The following is a 24722-nucleotide window of genomic DNA, read 5'->3' as shown; positions in this document are numbered from 1 at the left end:
AACGTTCTCAAAGACTCTGTGAAGTGGGTCGACGTGAGGTGATATACTCTTTTTAGGGGGTGGTTCTTCTTTTTGGGGCATCTAGCCATGAGGAATGTACTGTCCAGACACTCAACACACAAAAAGCCACTGGATCCCTTTGTGGAAGAGATACAGTTGTTGTCTCTAGAGGCATTGGTTGACATGCGGAGAAGATGGGAGAAGTACCAGAAAACAATGGAAATCACAGTCATCTCAACTATGTCACTTGGGCATGGATGTGTATGTATATTATGAATACTAATTGTGAGTTGAGCAATTGGTGGAAGAGTGTATATAATAATTCTGTCTTATAAATCAGTGGTTTTATTCCATGCTCCACAAGGCTCAACACATGGCTCAGATATTGACTTTAAACAGTCAGATGTTGGACTGTAAACATCTACCACCACACTGAGGTGGAGGTGATGATGTGATGATGTTGAGGCCTGAGGGCCATCACTCTCGGAACTCGGCCTCTGCCTTCAAAAGCTACTAAGGTATATAAAGGCGCTGGACTGGTCTGGCATTGACTGGAGAGTTGTAGTGTCCTATAATGGCCTAGCTGCTGTTTCACCCTGCTTTCTCACCCTAAAATCTCGGGAGAACATTTCTAAAGATGTTTATTATCGGCTTAAAATACTGTGTCTCCAATCTTCAGCTTTGAGTTCTTTTTTTTATTATTATTATCAGTATGAGCCTTAAAAAAGCATCTTGCCAATCAGATTATATCAGTAGTTTCTAGGTTTTTATTCCAACTCTGCAGGTGTTAGATGATGAGTAAGGTGTTGATTCGAGATGAGGAACACATAAGAAAACTGAGCTGCTGTGGAGTTGGGGCCTCACTTTTTTGTCATTTACATCACATTTACATCACAGATGAGATCTTTTACATGGCACACACAGGGCAGTAAACCCCAAAGAAACAGAGATGACACCAGGAGACAAAACATTTTCTCAGGATCTTGTTATAATGACAACGATTTCCATTCAAACTGACTCCCTACATGTTCTTCTAAATAAAAGGAGTAGTTACATTTGCGTTGACCTCATGATTCCAACAATAAATGGAGGAAGAGTTCAACCCCCCCGAAACAGTTGTAGTCCAATTTGAGGATAGAATGTATAGAAATAGTCAGGTTAAAACACTTTCTGCACATATGTAAGTTAGGTCAAATATGTGCTGATGAATTCAAAGATTCGCAAACTTCTCTTTCTTTCCTCACAAAAAAATATATCAGTTTTCGTTCAAACTCTAAAAACAACCTATGTTGCTTTTTTTCTAGACTAGTGGCCTCTTGTGGTCGTGTGAATAATGACAATTGTCCCCGAGAAGCAAAGGCTAATGTAGTGTAGCGTTGTTTTTTTTTTCATTAAAATTAGAATTCTGTCTTGAAAAGATGTGCATGTAACTCTATAGGTAAAAGAAAAACATGTACAACGAAGATAAACTGGGCACAGTGCCAATGCTAACAAGCAGGTATAATGTTTTGTAGTTAGGAGTGCTAGCATGCTAACATTTGATAGTTAGCACTAGTGCAAGGTACAGTTGAGACTGATGGAGATGTTATTATTTCACGAGAATTCAGGTATAAGCCAAGTCACGGTCAAATAAACATGTTGACCTGATGATGGAAGTTATCACAATTAATATCGTGAAGAGAATATGAATGTCTGCACCATTTTCAAAAAGTTACAATGCTAAGGTGGCTGCTTCTATTGTTGCAATTGACCACTTGAGATACTTCGTCGTGTTAACAAGATACTTGGTCCTTTGACATTATTACAAGATTCTTGAGATGTTAAAATTATTATTATTCTAACAAAATACAATTGTATTTGTTTTGTAACTGGTGGTATTTCTGTGCTGCTCTGACCGATACTTTGGGGCATGTTGTACTTGTGGCTACGCCTCAGAGCAGCTGTGCAGTGCAGCAGTAGTTTTCCATCCCCTGTGATTTACTGTTGGTTTTGTTTAAATCCCCGACGGTTTCACAGCAGGTCTTCCAGAGCTCAGAAAGTGAAGCGCTGAGGATGTGTAACACAGCAGCGCTCAGTGACAAGGATGCGTGGGTTGCACTCACCAAAACCCTGTGAATTAGTTATAGTGCACTGTTACTCATCGTATTAAAAATTGCTAGAAGTCGTCGCTGTATGAGCAATAAAGACGTTCACCATCTTTAATCGTGGTAAATCCTCTACCTAAGCTCGAGAAAACCCTCACTCACTCATGCTCGGCTGCCTGCACTAAAAGATCCTCAGAGTCGGATGTTTCCTTCCCCTGATAATAAAAGCGAGCAGAAGTCCGGCTCTGCCCTCCTGTAATCTCTGTCTAAGTATAGGGCCCTCCATGAATCTGCACTGTGTGTCTATGTACACAAAAAAGCTTTTTCTATTTCTCTGTAAGCAATAATGACGTTGCTTTAAGAGGCTCTCTGAGGGTTTGTCTTCTGCTGATGGATGCAGCGAGATGTAGTTGTCAGCCATACTCGAAAGGTCACAGAGCATAACCGCTGAGTTCCTGAAGTCAATTTCCCATTCATTTTTTCCATAGAGGATAGGAGTATGAGTCACAATCTGCGGCTTCACACACTCCTACACCTCCTGCAAGAAGTCATCAGTCAGCCTGATTTCACCTCCTCGTGAAATATGACGTCACTGAGATCTAAACTTAATCTGCACGTTTGTGGAAAAAATGAATGGGAAGTTTTCTTCGTGGTACAGGAGGCAGGACAGTTCAGTCGTATCGGCCTTCCCCTGCAGTTTGGACGTCCGTGTACATTTGAAATGATTGATTGGAGTTTTTTGACCCGTGCACGCGTTTCAAATGTAGGTCTGAAGAGCCGATGTGACCGATGAGGGCTGTGACTGATTCAATTCAACAGTCCGCTCCTTTTTGTCCTCCAGACGTGAAGACAAGCCACATGATTGGCTCTTATTCAACATGCAGGATAGGTATATAACAAAAAAAAACAGTAAAACCCACGTTGAGTACCTGTATTAACTGTGTTCCTGTAGTATATCAATTTGTGTAATGTAACTGGTGACTAATTATCATGTATATAAAGATTAGAACAAGTCTTTGGCTGATGCCTATTTTTCCTTTGTCAGTTTGTTTTTTTCTCTTCATGTAAATTGGGACAACTGGAGCCTGAGGGGGTGGGGTTAGCGCTGTCAGAGGAAAGTCTATCAGAGAGGTATCAAAGGTAATTTTGCCAAAATGTTCTATAAGTAGGTTTACACAGGGAAACAAGGAAATGGTAAACGACCCATTAAGTAGCATCATTAATGAGGATGACCGGAAAATCATTAGCATGGTAAAGAAAAAGCTTTTTACGACTGTGAGTCAAGAATGCTCCACATGACGTAGGCGTTAATGTTTCCTTGCCAATTGATCAAGAGAAGACTCAGAGGATTCACAAAAAGAGGCAAACTGGTGAAACTCAAAAACAGAAAGCTCAGGCTGCAGCATCCAAAGAGAAACGGGTGTACTTCTGTTGAAAAGTTCTGTGGACTGATGAAAGAAAAATCAACCCCTTTCAAAATGATGGGAAGAGGAAAGAGTGAAGAAACAAAAGGAGCAGCTCATGACCTAAAGCCACCTGTCAAACATGGCGGTGGTTCAGGTATGTACGTCTGCGGAAGCGGAGGAATTTCATCGACTGGCTGAGTCAGTCACCTGATCACAATCCAACTGAGCAGCATCACACTGGAACTCCTGAATCGACCTAAATTAAAGCTGAGACTTGTTGTATCCATCAGTTTTAATTGGAAGTGATGTGCTGATGTTCAGAGCCTCAAGAACAAAAAATACCTGTGACTATCAAATGCTTTAAAATCTTGTATTGACATGTACTGTATATGGACAATGCGGTTTTTTTACTCATGTGCATCAAAACACATTTTTTATGGTTTTTTGAGGCCTCTCTGCACTGAAGTAAATAACTGACTCATTCTTGAAGGAACAGCTTGATGGTTATTTTCTCTCTGGCAGACAGTTGGATGAATTGATCACTGCTGGTGGTGGAAACTCAAATACTTCAGCAGAGTATTTCCATTTTCTGATACTTTATACTCTGCTCTGTTACATTGCAGAGATAAAAAATACTTTTTACTCCACAACATTTTTCCACACAGCTGTAGTCAACAGTTATGAATGACACTCAATAGTGCGCATATCGCCACCAAGGCCCAACAGTCCCCAAATATTCAGGCCGCACCAAATTTCACACACTTATAAATATCAGTCCCCTGCACATGTCTTCTTTTTTGTTGTCAAAACCCATTCCTTATTCCCTGGGGAAATGGTGAAATATCAAAGAATGCCAGATCTCACAATGTTATAGTAAGTGAAAAAATATTCTTGGGATAGTATAATAAGACAGAGTAGTAGGCTGTTCCATCTAAACTCCTAATTTCATCAAACAACAGTCAACCCAGCGAGATAGACTTTCACAAACCACAAAAAAAAAATGTTAAAAACCCATGACCGGTTTGTCTAGTGGAACTATTTTTTCTCTCCTCTGGTCTTAAACTATCTCAGAACTTCCTCCGATTCATCTTGTGACTCCTCTTGAGCCGCAGCCAGGTCAGACAGTCTCCGGGGTTGTTGGACAACACACAGCAGGATTCACAGGAAGTCGAGATGTGTTTAGTCGTGCTGCAGGTGAATGATGGGAAACCTGAGCAGATTGTTTTGACAGCAGAGTGAAGAGCCAGGAGCCGTGCAGTGTGAGGAGCACTCTGATGCTGTAACAAGGCTTTTGATGCGGAACAGTGCTGTCTGCCGTTACATAAACAGCTTTACAAAAGTGAGCAGTCCTCCACATTCTCGCTATAAAAAGACTCATCATTTCACCCCACTCGTAATCTGGCTTTATTCTCTCCATCCCAGTGGTTTTGGGCTTTGAGGAAAACAGGGCAATGAATTCAGAGACGGGGGGGAAAGAACTTGAGGGTTTGTCTTGAAGTATAGAAACGAGGGCGCATGTAATACGATGACAATAGGTCAGGACTCCAATTTACAAGTTACTATTCAGTGTAATAATCTGATGCTAAATGAATATTCTACTCTACAATAAAATCAAGCCCTTTGTAAATCAACATTGCCTGTATACAGTCATGGACACAGTAAAAGACAACAGGGCTCAGGCCGCCCCCACCTGACTAAAGAAAATGACGCTGCTTTTCTCTGTGGTTGTTTTCGACACTTGTTCCTTGTTTTGTGTCTCTGTCTATTTATGGTTGTTTTGTGTCTATTTATAGTAGATTCAAGTCTTATTCACAGTCTTATCATTTTGCCATTAGACATGAATAAGAAAACAAAACTGATGACCTACTTCTTGTGCATGCTGAGTGACATCCAGTCCCCTGGGACAACATTTAGATCCACATTAGGACAATATGAGACACCTCTTAATACAACAATTATAATCCAATAATGCAAAAAACACAATTCTAAAATGGTTGATTCTGTATGAGGGACTACTTTCACTCTTGAACTGATCTTTCACATTTTCGCTTGAGTAAAAACTTGAATGTAGGACTTTTATTTCTTTATAACATATATACATATTATATGTATTGTTCGTATTGATCTGAGTTCTTCTTACACCACTGCAGGAAACACGAGCCGTCACAGACAGGCTGGAAACGAACCCGCAGGATAGACAAACAGAAAACTAAGACGGATTATATTCACAACTGTCTGCTGTAAACAACCATCATCCATCACTGACAGTTCACAGTCGCTCTGCTTCAAATGGATTATTCAACCATGGAAATGACCAGAATCTCTAAAGATAAACCAGTTTAACTTTCATCTTGGGCAAACTAAGCACAGAAATTGCTTTATTACAAATCTATATTAGAATTTGTTGCATTCGACATCCCCGTCACAACTTCATGTCATCTGTGATCAACGCGTGATGTGAGATAGAAGAAAAGGCAAAAATGGTCATTTTCAGGATCGTAAAACATTTTATTTATTAGACAAAAAGGGAAATGTACACATTGAACAATGCACAGTACATCCTGTGAACATTCGACACAAGAGCAGGGTTTGACACAACAAGCACAAATAAGAGAAAATCTGAACAAAACAAAACTTGTAAACGTGGCTGCTGTTTCCAACGTCTCCATCAAATTCGTGAGCAGCAGCAGTGACGGAGGAAAAGAGGAAATCACATCCTGAAATCACTGGACTGGAACTGTAGAAGTGAATTAAAACATCAAGCTTCATTGTTACGACCTTCTTCTCTCCACGCAGCCAATAAGGCCATGCACGTTAGAGCTGATGTACAGCAGGCAAGATATTTACAATGTAAACTAATGACTGAACAATATGTAATGTCTTCTCTTTTATCCAAAACAAAATCAAGCGGCCTTCAAAATAAGATGTGGCTCAATGAAGAGGACAGTGTCCCCTTCAGAACTTCAGAGTAAATCAACAAAGCGCACATAGGTCTGTTAAACTTCTGTAACGTTCTCCCACTTTCACACCATCTTTTCTCCAGAGAGTGAACACTGTTTGGCAGCAGCCTTCAACTTCAAATGTGTTTGTTCTATTTATTGAGAGTTTAGAAATGAAGAAAAAACCGGTGTAAGTGCGAGTTATCAGTGCAGAGAACGTGTTAAATATTTACATTATTAAATCTTTGCTTTCAACTTCTGAGAATTACAAAAAGGGACTTAAATGCACCGTAGATTCAACTTTAAGAGCAGATTATTTATGTTTCAAATAAATATGAGTAACAAAATGTGAAAAAAATGAACTCTTTGCTCTATTGATGTCTCATCGTGTAGATCGTTCTTGTGTAATTTGCTATGGTTTGAATATATGTATCTGAAATGTCCGCCTCTTCAGCAGTACCATAAAACTAAATGGAATTTGATTTGTGTTGCTCACAGCACAGAAACATTTCAACACTTTCATTCAGGGTCTGACGCGTTTCCAATCTAATCTGTTGACAGTGTGTTCTGTGGATTCTCAACACTATGGAATACCTTTGTGAATAAAATATGACAGACATTTTTCACTCTTTGCTGACATTTTATACACCAAAGACTCACTTGAGAAAATAAGCAAAACATGAATCATTACTCACAAGTATCAACCCAACAGAAGTGTTGGGTTGCAACACAAACCAGGCACAGAGACATGGCTCAGTAGGAAAGACACTGGTGTTTACTGTGTAATTCGAAGCTGAATGCTAACTTGGCTGCTTCAATTTCAGGGTCTTGGTATAATACATGCCAAGTCAATCACACGGGCATCGCTCCCTTAAACGCATCAGAGCCACTGTTGGTTGGTAAGAGCTGTGCTGGTCCTACTGTGAAAGAGTCCTGTTCAAGGTATTTCTGCTTGGGACAAAGGTTCCACCTGCACAGAGCAGCACTACTTAGTTTTAAACTACGGTCTGAGCAGACATAGATCGAACCAAACATCTGCCAGGATATTGTTATGGCGTCTGTAGAATACTTCATAATTTCAGGCAAGAAAAGAAAGCAGTGCAGCAGGTGTTTTAAAATCCACATGCTTCAGTGATTATTTAGCCTTTTCAAATGTCAAACAGAGACAGACGTTCCTGTTATTACTGCTTTTCAGAGTGAGGACTTTTACATAAATATTCAGAAAAGGGACAATTTTAAGGTTTACATCAGAAAAGGAAGTTCACCAACGCAGAGAGGTGCAGGGACGTGGCTGAAGGACGTCAAGTAGGTGTTGAGACTGAAGAGCAGACTGAACTCAACAGATTAAATGTCTTATTGACAGGCTACAGTTAACTCACTTAAACCTCAGATTAACAAAAGCATTTATACACAGAAAAAGTGACAGATGTGTACTTAAAGTTAATAGAAGTGACTTAACGGCCTGTAGTCCAGGTTTGCAAAATAAAAGTATTAAGATACAACAGCAGGTTTTGCACCTTCAAACTTTTTGTTTTGTTTTTAGAAATTCAGTCATTACACGGCTGTGCCAGGCATCTTTTCCTCAGATGCACTTACTGAAGTTACAAAGAAAGAAGTGAAAGCGTGTACGTGTTTGAAAGTTGACGACCAAGAAATGCTGAGCAGTGAAGAGAGAAATATCATTATTTTAAGTGGCTCTCTCCCGCTCTTTGTGTTTATGTGCAGTTTCATTGTATTCACACTGTATTAATGACATTGAAATTATTCGACCATGTGAAGTTAATCACCGAATGCACTCTTTCTGGACGAACAGGCGATCGAACAATCCCATTGTTGAATTGTCATGAATTTGGAGTTCATGCATAACAAGCAGCTTCTCTACTCTACAAATCTGTGTAACAAGCTTGTGTGTTGTCCACGGCCATTGTTGCAAGACTGTGTGGCTACGGAGGATAAAGCAGTGGGTTGCCAGGTCTGACAGACTCAGAGGGAATCACCTGTCAGCAGGAAGACTCATGTCATCAGACATGAGCTGCTCTCCTGGAGGAAGGAGAAGAAGAAATAGCAAAGCAATGAACCCACAGTGAATTATCAGCCACTCTGTGGAGCTTGGTAACATCTGTTTGCTCAGTGAGACCTTTAACATCACCCGGTGCATAAAAACACCTGAGAAGTATAAAATCATTAAAAAGTTAAAAGATCAACTAAAGATTTTAACCCTTGGCCAAGGTGCAAAAGTGTAACAATAAAAGAAAAATGTAACAAAAATAAATGGAAACAGACGCAGTTCACTACTCGTCCACTGAAGCTTTTGTTCCTCTCGAGAGACGAGAAACTGCTGCAGATGAAAACCATCAGATCAGATCTGAGACCGTCTCCATTTCAATACATGAAAAAATGTTTCATGTATTGAATTAAATTCAATGTTCTCATCACTTATTCCATATAATTTTATCCCCTTTAAGGTGTGTGTGATGAAGCCTCTACCTCCACAGTGTTTAAATATGAACCCACTCGAAAATTAGCTCTATTGTCATCTCAAAACATCTAATATTGACTTAAGAGTAGCTAGTCAGCTGATCAGAGCGAGGGAGAAAGCTATAAAAAAGGTCATTTTGTGTTTTTGCTGTAGCACGTCACTGTATTCTGTGACATTTGATATTAAAGTCTGATAGACTGGTTTAATCCATGTGTTACAGCATCAGATACAATGTTGAATATTTACCAGCTGCAACACCTGGGCTGTTATTGTTTTCAGCCCGTGTGTTTAAGTGGGTCATCGCGACAAAGACACCCACTGTATTAGGAACTGTCACAGCGGTTTTGTGGACAATGGCAGGTGTTTATACGTCTGTGGACAGATTGCATCAGCACTGTAGCTGCACTAGATGGTCCGGGTTTGGGACCAAAACACAGAACTGACCATCTGTGGATGAGTCCACCAGTGTGATCTTTGATAGATGAATAAAGATTTAACCAAATTTACCATCTGAGACAACCCAAAAACATGCAGTATGTGTTATCATGTACACTGCGAGTGCGTGTGTCACCTGTGCAGGGAGGAGTCTGGTTGTCGTAGCTTGAGTTGTTGCTCTGCAGCGCATCGTCCTCACTGTCACTGTCACTGCTTGTTGCTGCCACCAGGACAGAGGGAGACTGATCTACAAACAGGGCGAGACAGGATGAGACCACCAAACCTGTCTATTATTATTTCAGTGATCATTATTGAACAATTTTTTAAGTTAACTAAAACTTTTAATATGGCACATGCTTACAAAAAACCCCAAATTAAAATAGATTAGTTCCTGAGGGTGGCAGAGGGTGAACAGACCTTCTTTTGACTGTGGCTGTGCAGATGGTCCCTCCAGCAAAGACTGATTTCCTGAGCTCTCAGATTCACAGTCCAACATTGCTGCCCTGTGGTGGGAGATAATGGAAGCATTGTAAGACAAGAGGCTTTCTCTGTTGCAGTTTTAGTAACAACTACCTGCCGTGGCTAAATAGTGATATTTTTCCTGTGAATGATTCTCTGAGACGCACCCCAGGGTCCTGCTGCCACAGCTCTTGCTGGCAGTTAAGTAGCTTGGTCCTCCCAAGGAGAAGATGTCATCTTTTGGCCCAGAGTTCCCATACAGCTGTGGCTCTGCTGAGTACTGCTGCTTGGAGGTGGAGGCCTGTTCTGATGAGGAGCAGCCCTGAGACAAGACGGGGCCCTGGGGGCCGTCAGCCTTCAGCACTCCTGGAAAAAGAGACATGTTATAAGCAAGTCGTGAACTATGTTTGAAAAGGTTTAGTTTGAGTAATACCATAGACCCATGAGTCTGCAGGCTTACAGAGAACAAAAACACAACAAAGTAGAAAAATTATACTCTAAAAAAGTGTTTATGGTTGGGAATATTTTGTAATAAATCTTAGATCATAAGATAAACAGCAGAAATACAGCATTTACACTAAGAGGTAATCTACAGGGAATGTGCTGAAACAAATTGTTTTACCCCGTCAATTCACATAGTCACTGCTGCTTCCTTCTAAGGAAACATTGGACAACTTATGGTTTCAAATTAAGTTTGTTCCTTCCTAAATGAATACAGCGAACTGAACTCAGATTTTAATCTGTAATAAATATTGTAACCTCCTTGATAATAGACTAAAACCATATTTTCTCTGAGATTATATTATCCTCAATTAATAATCATGGTATGGCTCACCAAAAGAATTATAGTATGTCTATGTTGCCGATATGTCACCAAAAAAAGAAAACCTTTATCCATGCAAGTTTTAATAGAAACACAAGTTAATAAATGACTGACCGTCTGCAGCTGCCAGTCCCTCTTTAGGATGCAGGCTGAGCTCTGTGGCTGCTTCTGCTCCTCTCAGCTCCTTCTCCAGCTCTTCTGGACTCCTCCTCTTCACAACCAGAGAGCCACTGCTGTCCAGGACAGGAGAGAGAGATTTCCTGGCTGCGCACAGAAAAAAGAAACACACATGTACACAAAAATTTAATTACATGTCATCTTAGTGGTCCTGACCCACTAACTGTCAAATATCCTTTCAGTTAACATTTAAAACAACAGTGTTTTCTGTGTTTATAGCACTCTTGGTGTAGTAGCAGCTTAGCATCGTTAGCATTAGCAGCGTGGCAGTACTCACCAGGGCGGCAGGGCCTGGCCCGAGCAGCTGCTCTCCCCAGGAGGTCCAGCTCACTGGTCTTGCGACAAGCTGACAGCTCTGAATCAGCGTGGTGAGAGGGAACCTCCTCCACACTGAAAGCCCCCGATGGGCCAGGCCTGGGCTCCACGGCCCCCCGAGCCTCCAGCGCTTGACTCTTGATCTTGCTGCGGACCTCTGCCATCTGAGCCTTGAGGCGAATCAGGACCCCCGAGTCTGGAGCTGATCGTCGGACCACCTGAGGCCGCCGCTCTCGTTCTTTCCTGGAGTGAGTGTGAGCTGGAAGAGACAGAAACAACAATGACACGTCTGTTTTATGCTCAATGAAATGTGGGTTTTTAAATATGTATAAAGTAGATCGAATTTTGTATGTTTTTTGTTAAAGAACCTATTTTCCCCAAATACTCCCATTCTCATAGTACATTGCAGTTTTAGTCCCTGTCCTGATGAGAGCATATAATGTATAAGACTATATGAGAAGCCAAGATGGTGCTGGCGCTGCACAGAGCAACTCTCCTCTCCGTTATCTTCTACCACCCACATACTGTCCAGCATCAGAGTTTATATCTCATTACAATTTGACTCACTATGATTCAGCTCGATCCATATGGCTCATTCTGCAAACATTACTCAGCTCTATATTCCGTGTTCACTATTATGAAGATTAAATCGGCACAAAAAAAAAGTACAAAAAAAAAAGCAAATACAATTAGTAAAATCTCCACCAGGGTGAGACACTGAAGCACTATTCTAAAAACAATGAACAACAAAAATATCACTTCTAAGCAAACGACACTGAATCTGTTACACTGGGTTAATGTCACCTCTGTGAATAAAAAACTTCAACTGACCCAATTGGCCTTAACTAGGGCACTTTATACAGATTGTCCCTCACTGAACAAAAAGAGAAACAAGGTGTTTAAACAAGGCATTAAACCTTCAGGCAGGGCACAAAATCCATCCTACATAAGAGAAACAACATGGCATCTAAATATCTGGGAGGGTCTCAATCAATACAATTTTAAATGTATTAGTGTTTTGTCAAATGTTTTGGGTAGAGCAGGAAAAGCAAAGTCAACCTGTCCCTTAACCTCATTCAACTATAATTGCTTTGACATATCCAAAGGGACCTTGTGTGTGATCTGGTGTATTGATTCTCTGTTCAGCTGGAATGATCTGTTGTTGGTGAGCTGTGAGCTGTGTTTACAGACCTTGGCTGTGTAGGAGAGACACAGGAGGCCGAGGCTGAAGGCCCCACAGAGACTCCACGCTGCTGCGCTCCTTCAGATCCAGCAGCTGGATCAGGATGACCGGGTCAATCTCCAGGAGGCTGTTACTGCCTGGCCCAACAGCACCACAAGCAGTAGCTCCGCTGCCACTGCGACCAGCAGCAGCACTGCGGTGTAAGGAAGGTGCACTAGAGCTGGATCCACCTGCAGACAAGAGATTTCACATATGGTTCATATGGACAAAGACTTTTCTTTCTGCCAAAGTTATGGCTTTGATCAAACTGAAATTACAAATTTAAAAATCCAGGACAAAGGAAATAATGATGAAAGTTCAAATTCAAGTTTATCACGAAAAACTTTATCACACATGGTGTCCATAGATAATTATTTGTTGTTGTCCTTTCTCCTTCAAAGCCTGGGGAACTCTTACCTGTCTCTTACATGTTATTGAGTAAACTGTTGTTATCCATTCATCTATCCTGTCTTTAAATATATCTTCCTTTTGATTTGTCTTAAAATCAAGATCATAAGTACTATCTAACTATTCATAGATTATCTTGTCATCTATATTACTCCCAAATAGAGTTCCAGAGTTTCAGCTGAAATTGTATCCATCGGTTTTGCGACGTTCTTAATGAAATTATCCATCTAATTTTATTTTGGCCAAAATTAGGTCATAATTGATCTTTGCTGATGTAGAAACTCCTGAATTATAAAATGAATTAAAAGATTAAGCTGCTCATTTTTCTGTAATTTTTCTGTGCTCAACTCTCATCCCTCACAGAAACACCACGATCCCCTCACACACACACACACACACACACAACACACACACACACACACACACACACACACACACACACACACACACACACACACACACACACACACACACACACACACACCAAGTGTTTCTATATCAGCACACTGTGAGGGGCCCAGTGCTCCAACAATGACTCATCCTCTTTATGCCTTTCAACACCAACAGAGTCAAACACAGTGATAGTGGTTGAGCAGCTCCTTCACTATGTGCTGGTTGTGCAGTTGTCAGACAACACAAATAGATTGGATTCTGTAAATTAACAAATAGTCACCGAGGCTTTTATTTCCCTTAACTGAAGACTGAACAACAATGTCTTTGTCTCCGGTAGTATATTCAATATTTAATGGCTCCAGATTCACAAACACAAGAAATCTTCTTTGTAAATGTCACCTTAGACTCTGGGAAGCTCTGAGAATAACCGTTATTTGCAGCCCTACTGTTGTGCACTGTTAAAAATCACACTACAAATAGTGCATTATTGCTTTAAGGTTATATTTTGAAACATCTTTCAGAAATGTCAAGTTTAACAGATTAGGACAGAAAAATAAACGTCAAACAATATTGTCTGTATTTATATAAGAGTTCTATTCACTGCTGTACTGGCTGTTTTGAGCCCAGATGTAAGTGGACAGACAGCTTTGTCTTTGAGATGCTTCAGTAAACTATTCTGCTGTCACACGTGGAAACGCTAAACAAATCCCTTTTCATTCGATACTCCGAAAGGGACAAATACAAGGACATTGGATACAAAAGGAGATCTGTTTACAACACATGTGCAGTCACAATGTGGTCATACATTCTGAGATGCTTGCAACAAGATGGTGCAGATCCTCAGCGGATGTGAAAAGTATAATTTAGGTTTTATTCCTTGACCCGAAGCAAAGTTTCAACCAAGTTTTATTGAATTATGTTGCGAGTCACACACAATATCTGCTGACAAACAAACAAATAGATCTCAGATCTCCTTTGCAGAGTTAAACAAAGAAACATATTCCTACAAAAGAAGAGTAAAACTGAAGTGTGGGATTTACATACTGAATTTACCTGTGGCTCCAGCCAAGTCATCAGGAAGTTCTCCTTCTTCTGTTTCCAGGTTCCCAATGAAGTCTACATCATTCTCACCAGACCTGTGCAAACATATACAAACAAAAATGTGTTCAGTAATTATGCAAGTATGAAACATTTTACTATGCATAGGTGTGACTTCACCAATTAATTTTGACAGGGTCGTTTCACAAAAATCTAAGAGCTAGAGCAGAAATCGGAGGATAGAAGTTTCTGGAGTGCATAGCAGTCTGGAGAACACGGAGGTCTCACACTAAAGCACAGGACATTTATGCAGTGCAACAAAAAAAATTGTGTTTCTGTAACTTCCACACTACTTTACATCAAGGGAGTGAAAGAAATTCTACTCACATGGTCTCCTCATCTATGTCATTCTCCTCAGTGTTGCTAGTGGCTGTGGAGCTCCCTGAGGTGCTGCTGCCATCCAGAGGGTTCACCTCCTCCTCCGTCAGACAGTCCACCTCCAAGTCACCGTCCGACAGCTCCTGAACAACACAGTCACACCGTGATTACACAGAGCTCAGGGCTTGTGCTACAGAGATATCCCCATTTGTTCAAAAGTAACTTCCTTTCAAATGTTTATGTTTTCTTCCTTCCAAAATCTACCATGGCCTTAATTTAAATGTCAACAATTTACTTTAACAGGGAAACATACAAAAGACAAAACATAGGAGGTGGGTGAGCAAAAAGAAAGTATTTCACTCAGTCAAATAAGTGGATATTCCATCCTTACATTAGAATCGTCCTGCTGGGTCCTCTCCTCCTCTTCACATTTTTTAGTGTTGGACAACATGGTCTGGATATCATCGTCGCTCTTCACTGAGTGAGGGTCTTTTTCAGAGGTTGTGGTCCCTGAAGCCAGCCTCATGTCGGGGGGGGAAGAGCTGCGTGACGTTTGACGGCGAAACAGCTCGATGGCCAGCCTCTGAAATCAGATACATGAACCAGTCTTGATGAGTGATATATTAATGAAACACTGGTTTACATAAACAAAAAGGTGTATGCACAGTTTGGGCCCCTCTGGAAAAGTTTCATATTTTGGTTTATGGTAATTATTTTAGCACCAAATAAACTAGATTTGAAATCCTGAGAATTATGGTGATAAAATTACCATCAACCACCAAATGATTTGCCTTAAAGGGTTGGTATGTTCCCTCTTGCTCCAGTGTCTGACAAAATCATTTACATTGTGTAGCATCTTTTTAAAAAGGTATTCAATGAAGTTCTCTTATGTTTATACTGAAGGAAAGTTTGTGCCTGCCCCATGCATCAAACAGACAGTTTCTAGATGTCTGTGCATCATTTCATATGCATCTCAAGTGTAAAGCGACATATTTGAAACTTTGGAATCTGCAGCTGCAGGTCAGTAATGGTTTAAGGGTTTTAGTCCCAACTTCACAAAGCTGCTGTAACTTGGAAATTTAAAACCTTGATTGATTTTTAACACAAATACAAACATCAAAACACAACAGTACCTCTTTAAGGTTGTTGATCTGCTGGATATAGCCATTCTGGGCCGACTCCAGTTGGCTGATGTACCAGTACTGATCTCTGCACTTCTGGAAGAAGGTTGGTGAGCGAACCTGGTAGCTGTGCAGCACACAGATAAAAACTGATCACATTCTGTTATCCTGTGGTAATATCTGAGTGCTGCTGCAGAATGGTGATAATGTGAGTGTTTGTGTGTGAGCGCACCAGAGGACCAGGGTGTCCGTCTGCATGTTCAGGTAGCCCTCGCTGGCCAGAAGGTCCAGTCTGAAGAAGCGGTTGTAGCCCCAGCATTCACCAACCTCAAAGTCTGAGGCAAACTCCCGAATTATGTTTTTGGTTGGGTCGTTGGAGGCCTGATGGACCATCTCCACTCGATACTCATACCTGCACAGAATCAAGATAACATCACTAATCAGGAAAATACACAACAAGAGATGTGAGACGGGATTTCAGATGTAGTTGGGCCATTGAAAGACTGAATTGCACAACACCTGGTTGTTTAGCACAAATAACACATTACTTGTCCTAAAAGAGGGCTGCAGTTTGTCAGTAAAATGCCTTTTACAACCTTTGTTGTGCCATTTGAAATTAAGAAAACAAACAGCACAGCGTGGTTCCTGCCTTCCTTATGTAAAACAATGCAGAAGTGATAAATTAATATAGAATTTGGTTAATATCACCAAGGCTTTTTGCCTCTAGACTCCCTCAGGACTTGAGATGTGTTCAGACAGTTATTTAATTTAAAAGCAGGCCTAACAATTCCCTATTTCTGTGTTTTCCAATGCTTTCCAACTACGATAATGTAACCACAGGTTTAACTTTAAAGAAAAGCTAGAAATATGCAAAGAATTTAGCTGAGGAACATGAGGATAGAGAGAAAGAAAATAGAGAACGTATATTGTGAAATAATGTATACTTTGATGTTTCAGGGAGTCCAGCAGACAGTTCCAAGAATACAGACAGGTAGTTTCCCCGGACCACACCATTACCATCCTGAGGAAACACATATTAATAGTTACTAACAGAGACACATGCATTGATTTACAGTTACATCAGGGAGTTACTAGCAAACTATAACAAGTTAATAATTGAGCTTTCTAGGTGAGGGTATGTTAATTTTGTTACAGTTGTTGGGCAGCAAAAACCAGGCTGTTTCCCTGTTCCCAGTCTTTATGTTTAGCTAACATGCTGCTGGCTGTAGCCTTGTATTTAATGACAGATGTAAGGGTGGTATTGATCGTCACAATTTCCACCAGAAGCTAGATACTATATTTCCCAAATGTGATTCAACATTTGGTTAATATACTTTTCTTTTGCATATTTCTTTATAAGGGAAAAATACTGAATAAAGGAAACTGTTTCACACTCACTGGGTAAACTTTGAGTCTCCAGCAGAGTCCAGATATCTGTAGAGGTGGGCTGTACACTGGGTCCGCCCGCTGCCTCAGGGTGCTACAAACATACAAAAACACACACATCATTCAAACTCATTCTCATTACCATTAGAAGCTGTTTGTTAATTATAATTAAATCTTGGCAGTTACATTTTCCTGCATGTTTTTTGTATTCATGACCAACAGGGGTTCTGCTGGAGTCCTCCAGGTGTAACAAGTTCTTCAAACAGATACAGTGGTGGGTGGAACCACTTCAGAGTACTACTCGTCATAATCTTCATCAACAACCGCCACACACGACTGACTTTATTAATATTCATTTCAGAAAAACACAGCCCTTAACAAAGAAAGAGTTTCAAGTTTGCAAATGTTTGTGCTGTAATTACAGCTGCTACTGTCTGGTTAACTAACTTCAATGTATCCTGTACTAAAGCATACAATGTCTGTTAAATACATGTAACTAGTATAAGTAGTAATGAATGGTGAACGTAGTGCAGCAGATTTCCACAAAGCTGAATAATATATTTAGAGTATTATCAATAAAATTATTAGTAAGCCCAAAAAACAGACATACACTGCGTGAAAGAAATTGTTCTCCTATAGTGAAATAATGTAGAACAAGTGTAGACTTTGCACTCAGTCACCAACTGGTTTGCAAGAATGTGATCCACCTATGTCTAAAGGCAAAGAAGCGGCATTAATATCTGTCTACTTCAAACACTATCAGACAATTCTATAAATGTTGTTTGAAGATTGAAGGAGCTGTCTGAATCAATTCTTACATTATTTACTACTACACACACAACTGAAAACAAGCAGTCTATTTTATATTTATATTATTGTTGCAGCAGCTTTGTCTAAATACAGCCTAAGAGAGAATTTACCTGAAGTTGATGAGAACAAAAGTGCTGGAGTCATAGGCAGGAACCAGCTCACTGAAAGCACACAGAGGAAGGACAGTTACACACAATACAAACAGATAAACAATCGATAAATTGTTGATGATAATAATAATTAAATGCAATCATGGCCATGATATGTTGTGACACCCTTCCCTAGAGCTGAGCAGATCACCTGGTGAAGTCTGGAGGGACCGGCGTGGTGACGAAGGACTGCATGGGTTTCCGATGGACCTGCTGGAACATGAGCAGGATCTCTGGGCTCTTGGAGATGAGTTCACTTTTGCTGCAGGAGTGAAGCTGTTCCAAAACACACACAGCAAAAATATGATGTTGTAGCCACTGACACGCGGCTCAGACATCAACAATGGCGTTTCAGTCTAGAAAGAGGCTGGCACACTTTTCAGTATTAGCTTGGATTAAACAAACATGATAAAATGTGTAAGTTAGCTTCAGAATGTATCATTTATCAATCGTTTCAGCATAAAAAAAATGTCTTTAACAACCCACAACACACAGCAACAATATGCAGTGCAGCCAATTGAATAGGGGCTTTGAGCTGCTGCAGACAACAGACCTGATGCTCCACCTCCTGCAGCAGAGACTCCAGCAGCTCTGTCTCCTGGGTCAAGGACGTCTTCTGGCCTGGTGGGGAGGAGCACATTTCTATTTTCAGTCTACTTGTGTTGAATGTCGGCCCTGATGGAGGATGGTGAGTGTGAGTGGGTGGGTGGGTGAGTGTACAGGTTGTATGTGTGTGAGCACTGAGTGCATGCATCCACTCAGTACAGATAAATATTTCATATGGACATTACCCAAAGCTATAAAAGGCACCTCTCCCTGCGCTCAGCAGGGAGCCTCCATACTATGTTAGGTCAGGTCTCAGCCTTTAGACACACTTTATTGCCAGTTATGGTGTCTCGCACCAACAATAGCTCCTTTCAGACATGAGATATACAACATTCATGGTCGGACAAGGTTTTTTTAGTAGCTCTTTTGCTATGGTGTCATCACAAAAGGGATTTTTAGCTTGATTTTACATCTACCTACAAGCTGCATTTGTATCTTGTAAACCCAGAATCAACACAGCTGCACTGGGACAGTGGTGTGTCCTGGAGTCTTACCCATGAGGGTGATGAGTTTGTTCTTCAGCTGGTTGTCCAGACGAGCGATCATCATTTCCACCGCGTTTCGGATTTCTCTCACTCTCTCATCCTTTGCTCCCCTGACAGCCTCTACGTTCCTCTCCTGAAACGCACATACGCATGTAACTGTATTTCACAGATATCTGGTGTCAACTTTTAACTCCTGAAGTGTTACTCATTAACCAGTAACACATTAAATCTTATGTTCTCTCTTTTGAGGAAGAAATCTCACAAAAGAAAGTTAGAGAGTTCTAGGATAAGAATAGAGACATTTTCTGGCGTGGGGTCCATTGTGTCAGATGGTGCACTACAGGAAAACAAATGCTGTGTCCAGAAGAGACAGACTTCATCCTCGGAGGAGGGTGAATGTACCCTGTAAATCTCATGGCCATTTATTTTGACACTTCGTGTGAAAAAGAGCAGTCCTCACCACTTCCTGCACCAGACTGATAAGCTCCATGAGGCGGCGGCGGAGTTTGGCAACCTCCTCCTTCACTTTGGTCACATGCTGCTCGTAGATCTCCACCAGAGGCTTGAAGGTGTGGCCACCGTGCTGGGTAAAATAAAAATAATAGTTCATTTCGGATTCATGTTTTAATGAGATTATTTTCCACTTCCCCTTCAATCATTGTAAAGTGACTGTTGGTCAGATGAAGAAAGCAATGTAAAATTATTATTTTCAGACATTTTATGATCAAACTATTAATCTATTGATTGAAAAAATATTTAGCAGACGATTGAAAATGCAGCCTTACTTTTACTTCGTGGAAAATTGATAATGCAAATAATTATGGTGATTATTATGTGCTTGTGACTTGTGCATGCAAACTAAATCTAAAAACAAATCCGTGGAACTTTACCATGCCTCCCCACAGAGCACACTGGTGACAGATGCATTTCTTACAGGTCCAACAGAAGACACTTAGCTTCTCGTGGTGGTTCTCACATCTGCAGGAATCCAACAACAGATCATCAGACGGAAAGAAAAGGCTCTTTTGGAAACTTTTAAATTGTCAACACTCTAAATGTCAGCCGGTTTTAATTCACTGCTACCGTCCTCAGATGAAACCGGAATTCCATTAGAGCTGCCGGGACTTCTTTATTTTCAGCAGAGGATCAATGTATTTCAAATGAAGTGACATTAAAAGTAACAGTTTTCTAATAATGCAGAAAATTATTTATATGAAAGAAAAACTACCGCAGGTTTGTTCAATAAACAGTTTTATGGAAAGAGTATTCCTGGCAGGATGTGATATATGTGGCCAGGACGTAATAATTTAAAAATCATAGGAAGTAATCCTTGAACCCTAATAAACATATGAGTGGAGGATAGGAAAGGCAGTGAAAGAGCAGTAGGAGGCGCTCACTTGTCCTTGTCATTGTCTTCATGCTTGGTGAGGTTGCAGAGCTGCAGGGTGTCCAGCTGCTGGGTGACCTCCTCTGCCCAGCGACAGTTGACCAGCTCCCTCAGCTGGAGCGGAGCACTGTGTGGAGAACAACACGCACGCACATTAATATATGTTACCTCAAAGCAAACGCCTTATAACCAGACAATTATCAAAAGACTCATGATTAGTTATCAAAAATGTGGCTGCATCTTCCATTTTAATGCTGGTGGATGTGTGTGGAGGGTGGATGATAAACAATAGTGTATTATGAGTGTGTGCAATTTACTAATATTTTCTCTATTAATCTGAGACATCAAGTCCGTAAAAAATAGAAAAAGTGTTAATAGTGAAAACATGTCTGTAACATTTTCTGTTCAGTTTGAACATTGACAGTGTGTAGGGATTCAGATGTGTGTTAGCAGGGGCTTACCGACAGTGAGGACACTGGGCTCTCTGCTCTGTCAACCATCGCTTTGAAAGGAGAAATTTCAAATAAGAATAATTTTTATCAAAATACAAATCAATGCAAAGGTGCTACAATGGTAAATTAACATGATTTTGATTAAGATATAACTGACAATAATGTCTGTGGAGATTCTCAGTCATCCAGGTCACGGTATATCCAACTGAACGTGGTAGAGTTTCTTGAAGACGTTTCACCTCTCATCCAGATCATTGAGTCGTTGACCCATCCGAACTCTGTGAGTCATGTGTTCTAAGGTGTAAATTGTAGTGAAACTGCCTGGGGATTGAAGTCAGGACTGTATTGTATGTGGCTGATAGGAAGTGTCCTAAACCTCCTCCTCTGTTCAGAGATGGCTTCCTTCACTCCTTTTTCAAACCATCTGTCTTCCCTGGCCAAAATGTGGAAATTGTTGTCTTCAAATGAATGTCCCTTGTCCTTTAGATGTAGGTGGACTGCGGAGTCCTGACCTGAGGAGTCGGCTCTCCTGTGCTGTGCCACGTGTTTGTGAAGGGGTTGTTTAGTTTCCCTTATGTACAGATCTGTGCATTGATTCCTTACTACATTCAACTGCATACATGTTATCACTCTGCTTATGTCTGGGTGTGGGGATGGACCAGGTTCTGCCTCAGTGTGCTGGTGGGCCTGAAATGTACTGGGAACAACGTTGTTCCGTTGATCCTTCTTTTCCTCCTTTTCCTCCTTTTATCTTTTTCAAATAATTCATATTTACATCGTGAGTGGGTCCTCCCTACGGAGGCCTCCATGTTTTTTACAGTAGCGTAGACTGGACAAAGTCAACACCTTTTGAGTTTTTATGACAACTGAAGGCTACCACAGGTTCTCTTTCAGGTTTAGAAGATGAGGGTGAGGTGAGGGGTACTCAGCTGCAACATGCAACTTCACCACATTCTACACACTGAAACTTTAATACCAGAGTGTACTACTAACAGCAGAACACAGAGTGGGGTTGTGATGAAAACATCTCTTGTGACTTACTCGTATGCAGCTGAAGCAGCACAGTTTGGAGCAATGTGGGCAGAGACGAGCATCTCTCAGTTTCTCCATGCAGATGAAGCAGCGAAACACCTCAGCGATGCTCTGCACACGGACAGAAAATGCAGCGTTTCCAATTAATTACCGAGAGTGTGGCAACCCACCATAATAATGTACAGTATATTGAGTTTACTAAAACGGATGTGTTGTCAATGTAGTGGTTCGGAACCATCTGCAACTTTTATCGTTTCGTTATCATACACACACACTATATGTTTGTATTAAATGGCTGCAGGGCTATCAGGTTCCAGCTCAACCAGCACAGTACTGTCCAGCCTTCATACTGCTGCTGGCCAAGCGTTAGTATTAAACATTCAAGCAGTGAAAATGTAGGATCTCCAGCTGCAGGACCTGATGTGTGCGACACTTACCTCAACACTTTGTTCATCCATTTCAGTCAGTTTGTAGTGTCTTGATCTCAGGAAAAAAAAATAACTAAGAAGCTGAAGCCAGTGGTCTAAGAAGAAAAGCATTATTATTTGTATTAGTAAATTTCAAAAAGCCCAAAATGAGGTATTTGATAAATCTTATTTTGTCTGAGCATCAATTCAAATTTGAAATAGCTTTAACTCACCATAACACACAAACACAGAGAAGTATTAGTATTTTTCTCAATAAAAGGCGACTAAGACATTAGTCAACAGCTGAAATAGATGCGGACCAACTAATCAATACACAAATTAATTGCTTTAGCAGTGAAGTGGACATTTACATGACCCCTGCTGTAAAATACAAATATCACTAAAACACAGTATCCACGGGCTGAGGGTGTTAACATCGGCGCTAGCTTGTGTGGTCAGAGAGCAGGAGGAGGCCCAGCATCAGCAGACACACGGACACACAACCCGCCAGGACCCGAGCTCATCCATGTGCGGGTTCTCTTCTTATTTACAGACATCAACATGAAGTAAACGTGTACATAGAATAGCTCGCTAGCTAACGGGCATTAGCAAGGTGGCTCACTCACCTTCTCAGACTCGTCTGCCACACCTGAGGAGGAACAGGGGGCTACATTATATGTTATACATGTTAGCGCAGAGCAGGCGTCGTCTCCGCTGGTTTATCCACATTTAGGTACTTAAATAAAGTTGTGTGATAAGACAGAACTGTGATAATCTGTGGACATTACGGGTTTTATCGCCCTGTATTGAGGATGTAGAGGCTGCTCTGAAGCTGTCTGTCCCCTAGCAATAACCAATCAGACGCCTCCTGTTCTTCTTCTCTGGCCTCTTCCGCGTCTGCCACACACACGAAGGGGATTTGGCGCCACCATGTGTAGTGGCAGCAGCAGAGCAATCCGCCAGCGAGGTTATATACCCACCTGAAGATGATCGATTAGTTTATCAGGAGGAAATTAATCGGGGAACAGGTTTAATAGATGATAAACGACATCAGTCATTTTAAAAACAGAAAGAACGACATTAGAATAATCGCTCTCATCTTCTAAAAAGGTGAATATTTACTATTTTCCTCACATTTCTAAGGCTGTAAACTCGACAGGACTTCTTTTGACTGTGAGCTAAAACATGGAGAATATGCTAACTTTGACTTCAGGGGGGAGTTCACCGGTTATTGAAGCAAATAAATGTCAGATGTATTGATAATGAAAATAACTGCTGCACTAACTTGCCTGAGGTATTTGGAGACCAAATAGAAGCCGCTACATGAACAAAGGGTAAAGTCAAAGTAAAAACATTAATTTATTCATAGTAATATATATATACTATATATATGTATATATAAATATGAATATATAAACACCTCGGGCAAATCTCCTATGAGGCTGTTGGAAAGTAAATATGACTATTACTCACACTCCCTAACTGTATTTTAACGATACTTTTAATACTTGTACTCACTCCACTAATGGAAAAACTAACAACCACTGACCTTCATGCTTTTATTTGCCATCATAAATGTTTATTGCCTTTAGTTTAACTTAATTTGATTCAGTTTAAAAAACTATAATAAGCATAAAATACAATGTAGTAAAAGTAGCTCCACTTTAGCCAGCAAAGCATTATAACGATAATAATAATAATTCAAATTACACAGAGCAAAGTGAGCCTCTGTGTCATTTACTTAAGTAAAAGATAATTATGCTTATTTCACTTTAAAGCTTTGGTTTGTAGAATGTATAACGTCCATTGAAACTGCTGAGACAATTTGTCGATTGAAAAATAATTAATCTGTAACAATTCTGAAAACAAATGTGTATGTTTACCCGCTAATACTATTTCTCTTTATTTAAATTTAATTTCAGAGTTATTGAACTTAATTCCAAGTGAACTTCTAAGTGCACGTCATTATGATGTCAGGGAACAAATGCGCTAAGCTGCAAACCTTGAAGGCAGGAGTTTCATTAATGCAAGAAAAAGAAAATGTACTCATGTTATTGGTAAAAATTCAAAGATAAAAAGTATTTAAAAAAATTGCCATTTTCACCTAATGTTCTGAGATGGGTACAATTTTTGTCTTTTGACTTAATGTCTCAATGTCAGTTGATACCTGGTTCTCCTCTTCACTAAAACACATTGAGCTGTATGAGGGGGTCAAGGTTAAAACCAACAGGTTTTTGTCATGTTGTCATTCAAAGGACTCTGTTGAGCCTTTTAGTACACACACACAGCCACACTCGCACACACAGTAAATTGCCGTATAGCCCCCATTGT

The 24722-nt window shown here is 40.5% G+C and overlaps 1 protein-coding gene across 3 annotated transcripts; it reads right to left on the bottom strand.

Annotated features, from left to right (window-relative positions):
• Positions 1-5977: 5977 nt before the first annotated feature.
• On the bottom strand, positions 5978-23321 carry trim37 (tripartite motif containing 37). 3 transcript variants are annotated; one of them, XM_047343604.1, is made up of 25 exons: positions 23018-23321; positions 22422-22507; positions 21994-22095; positions 20962-21002; positions 20511-20627; positions 20004-20091; positions 19574-19696; positions 19123-19246; positions 18576-18643; positions 18174-18298; positions 17984-18034; positions 17076-17157; positions 16622-16698; positions 15910-16089; positions 15690-15804; positions 14948-15139; positions 14566-14699; positions 14185-14276; positions 12309-12530; positions 11080-11376; positions 10740-10889; positions 9970-10168; positions 9761-9846; positions 9480-9590; positions 5978-8469 (listed from the first exon to the last, which is right to left on the bottom strand). In XM_047343604.1, the coding sequence occupies exons 2-25, from the start codon at positions 22440-22442 to the stop codon at positions 8423-8425; spliced, it is 2844 nt and encodes a 947-aa protein (XP_047199560.1). In that variant the 5' UTR covers positions 22443-22507; positions 23018-23321; the 3' UTR covers positions 5978-8422. The 3 variants fall into 3 exon arrangements, with proteins under 3 accessions (XP_047199560.1, XP_047199562.1, XP_047199561.1); XM_047343606.1 differs by having other exon boundaries at positions 5978-6227; XM_047343605.1 differs by having other exon boundaries at positions 14194-14276.
• Positions 23322-24722: the final 1401 nt, after the last annotated feature.

The sequence above is a fragment of the Hippoglossus stenolepis genome, chromosome 15, assembly GCF_022539355.2.
Source record: "Hippoglossus stenolepis isolate QCI-W04-F060 chromosome 15, HSTE1.2, whole genome shotgun sequence".
In the NCBI taxonomy this organism is placed as follows: Eukaryota; Metazoa; Chordata; class Actinopteri; order Pleuronectiformes; family Pleuronectidae; genus Hippoglossus; species Hippoglossus stenolepis.
Note: the sequence above shows the minus strand (reverse complement) of the source record. Positions and strands in the feature narration are given on the sequence as shown.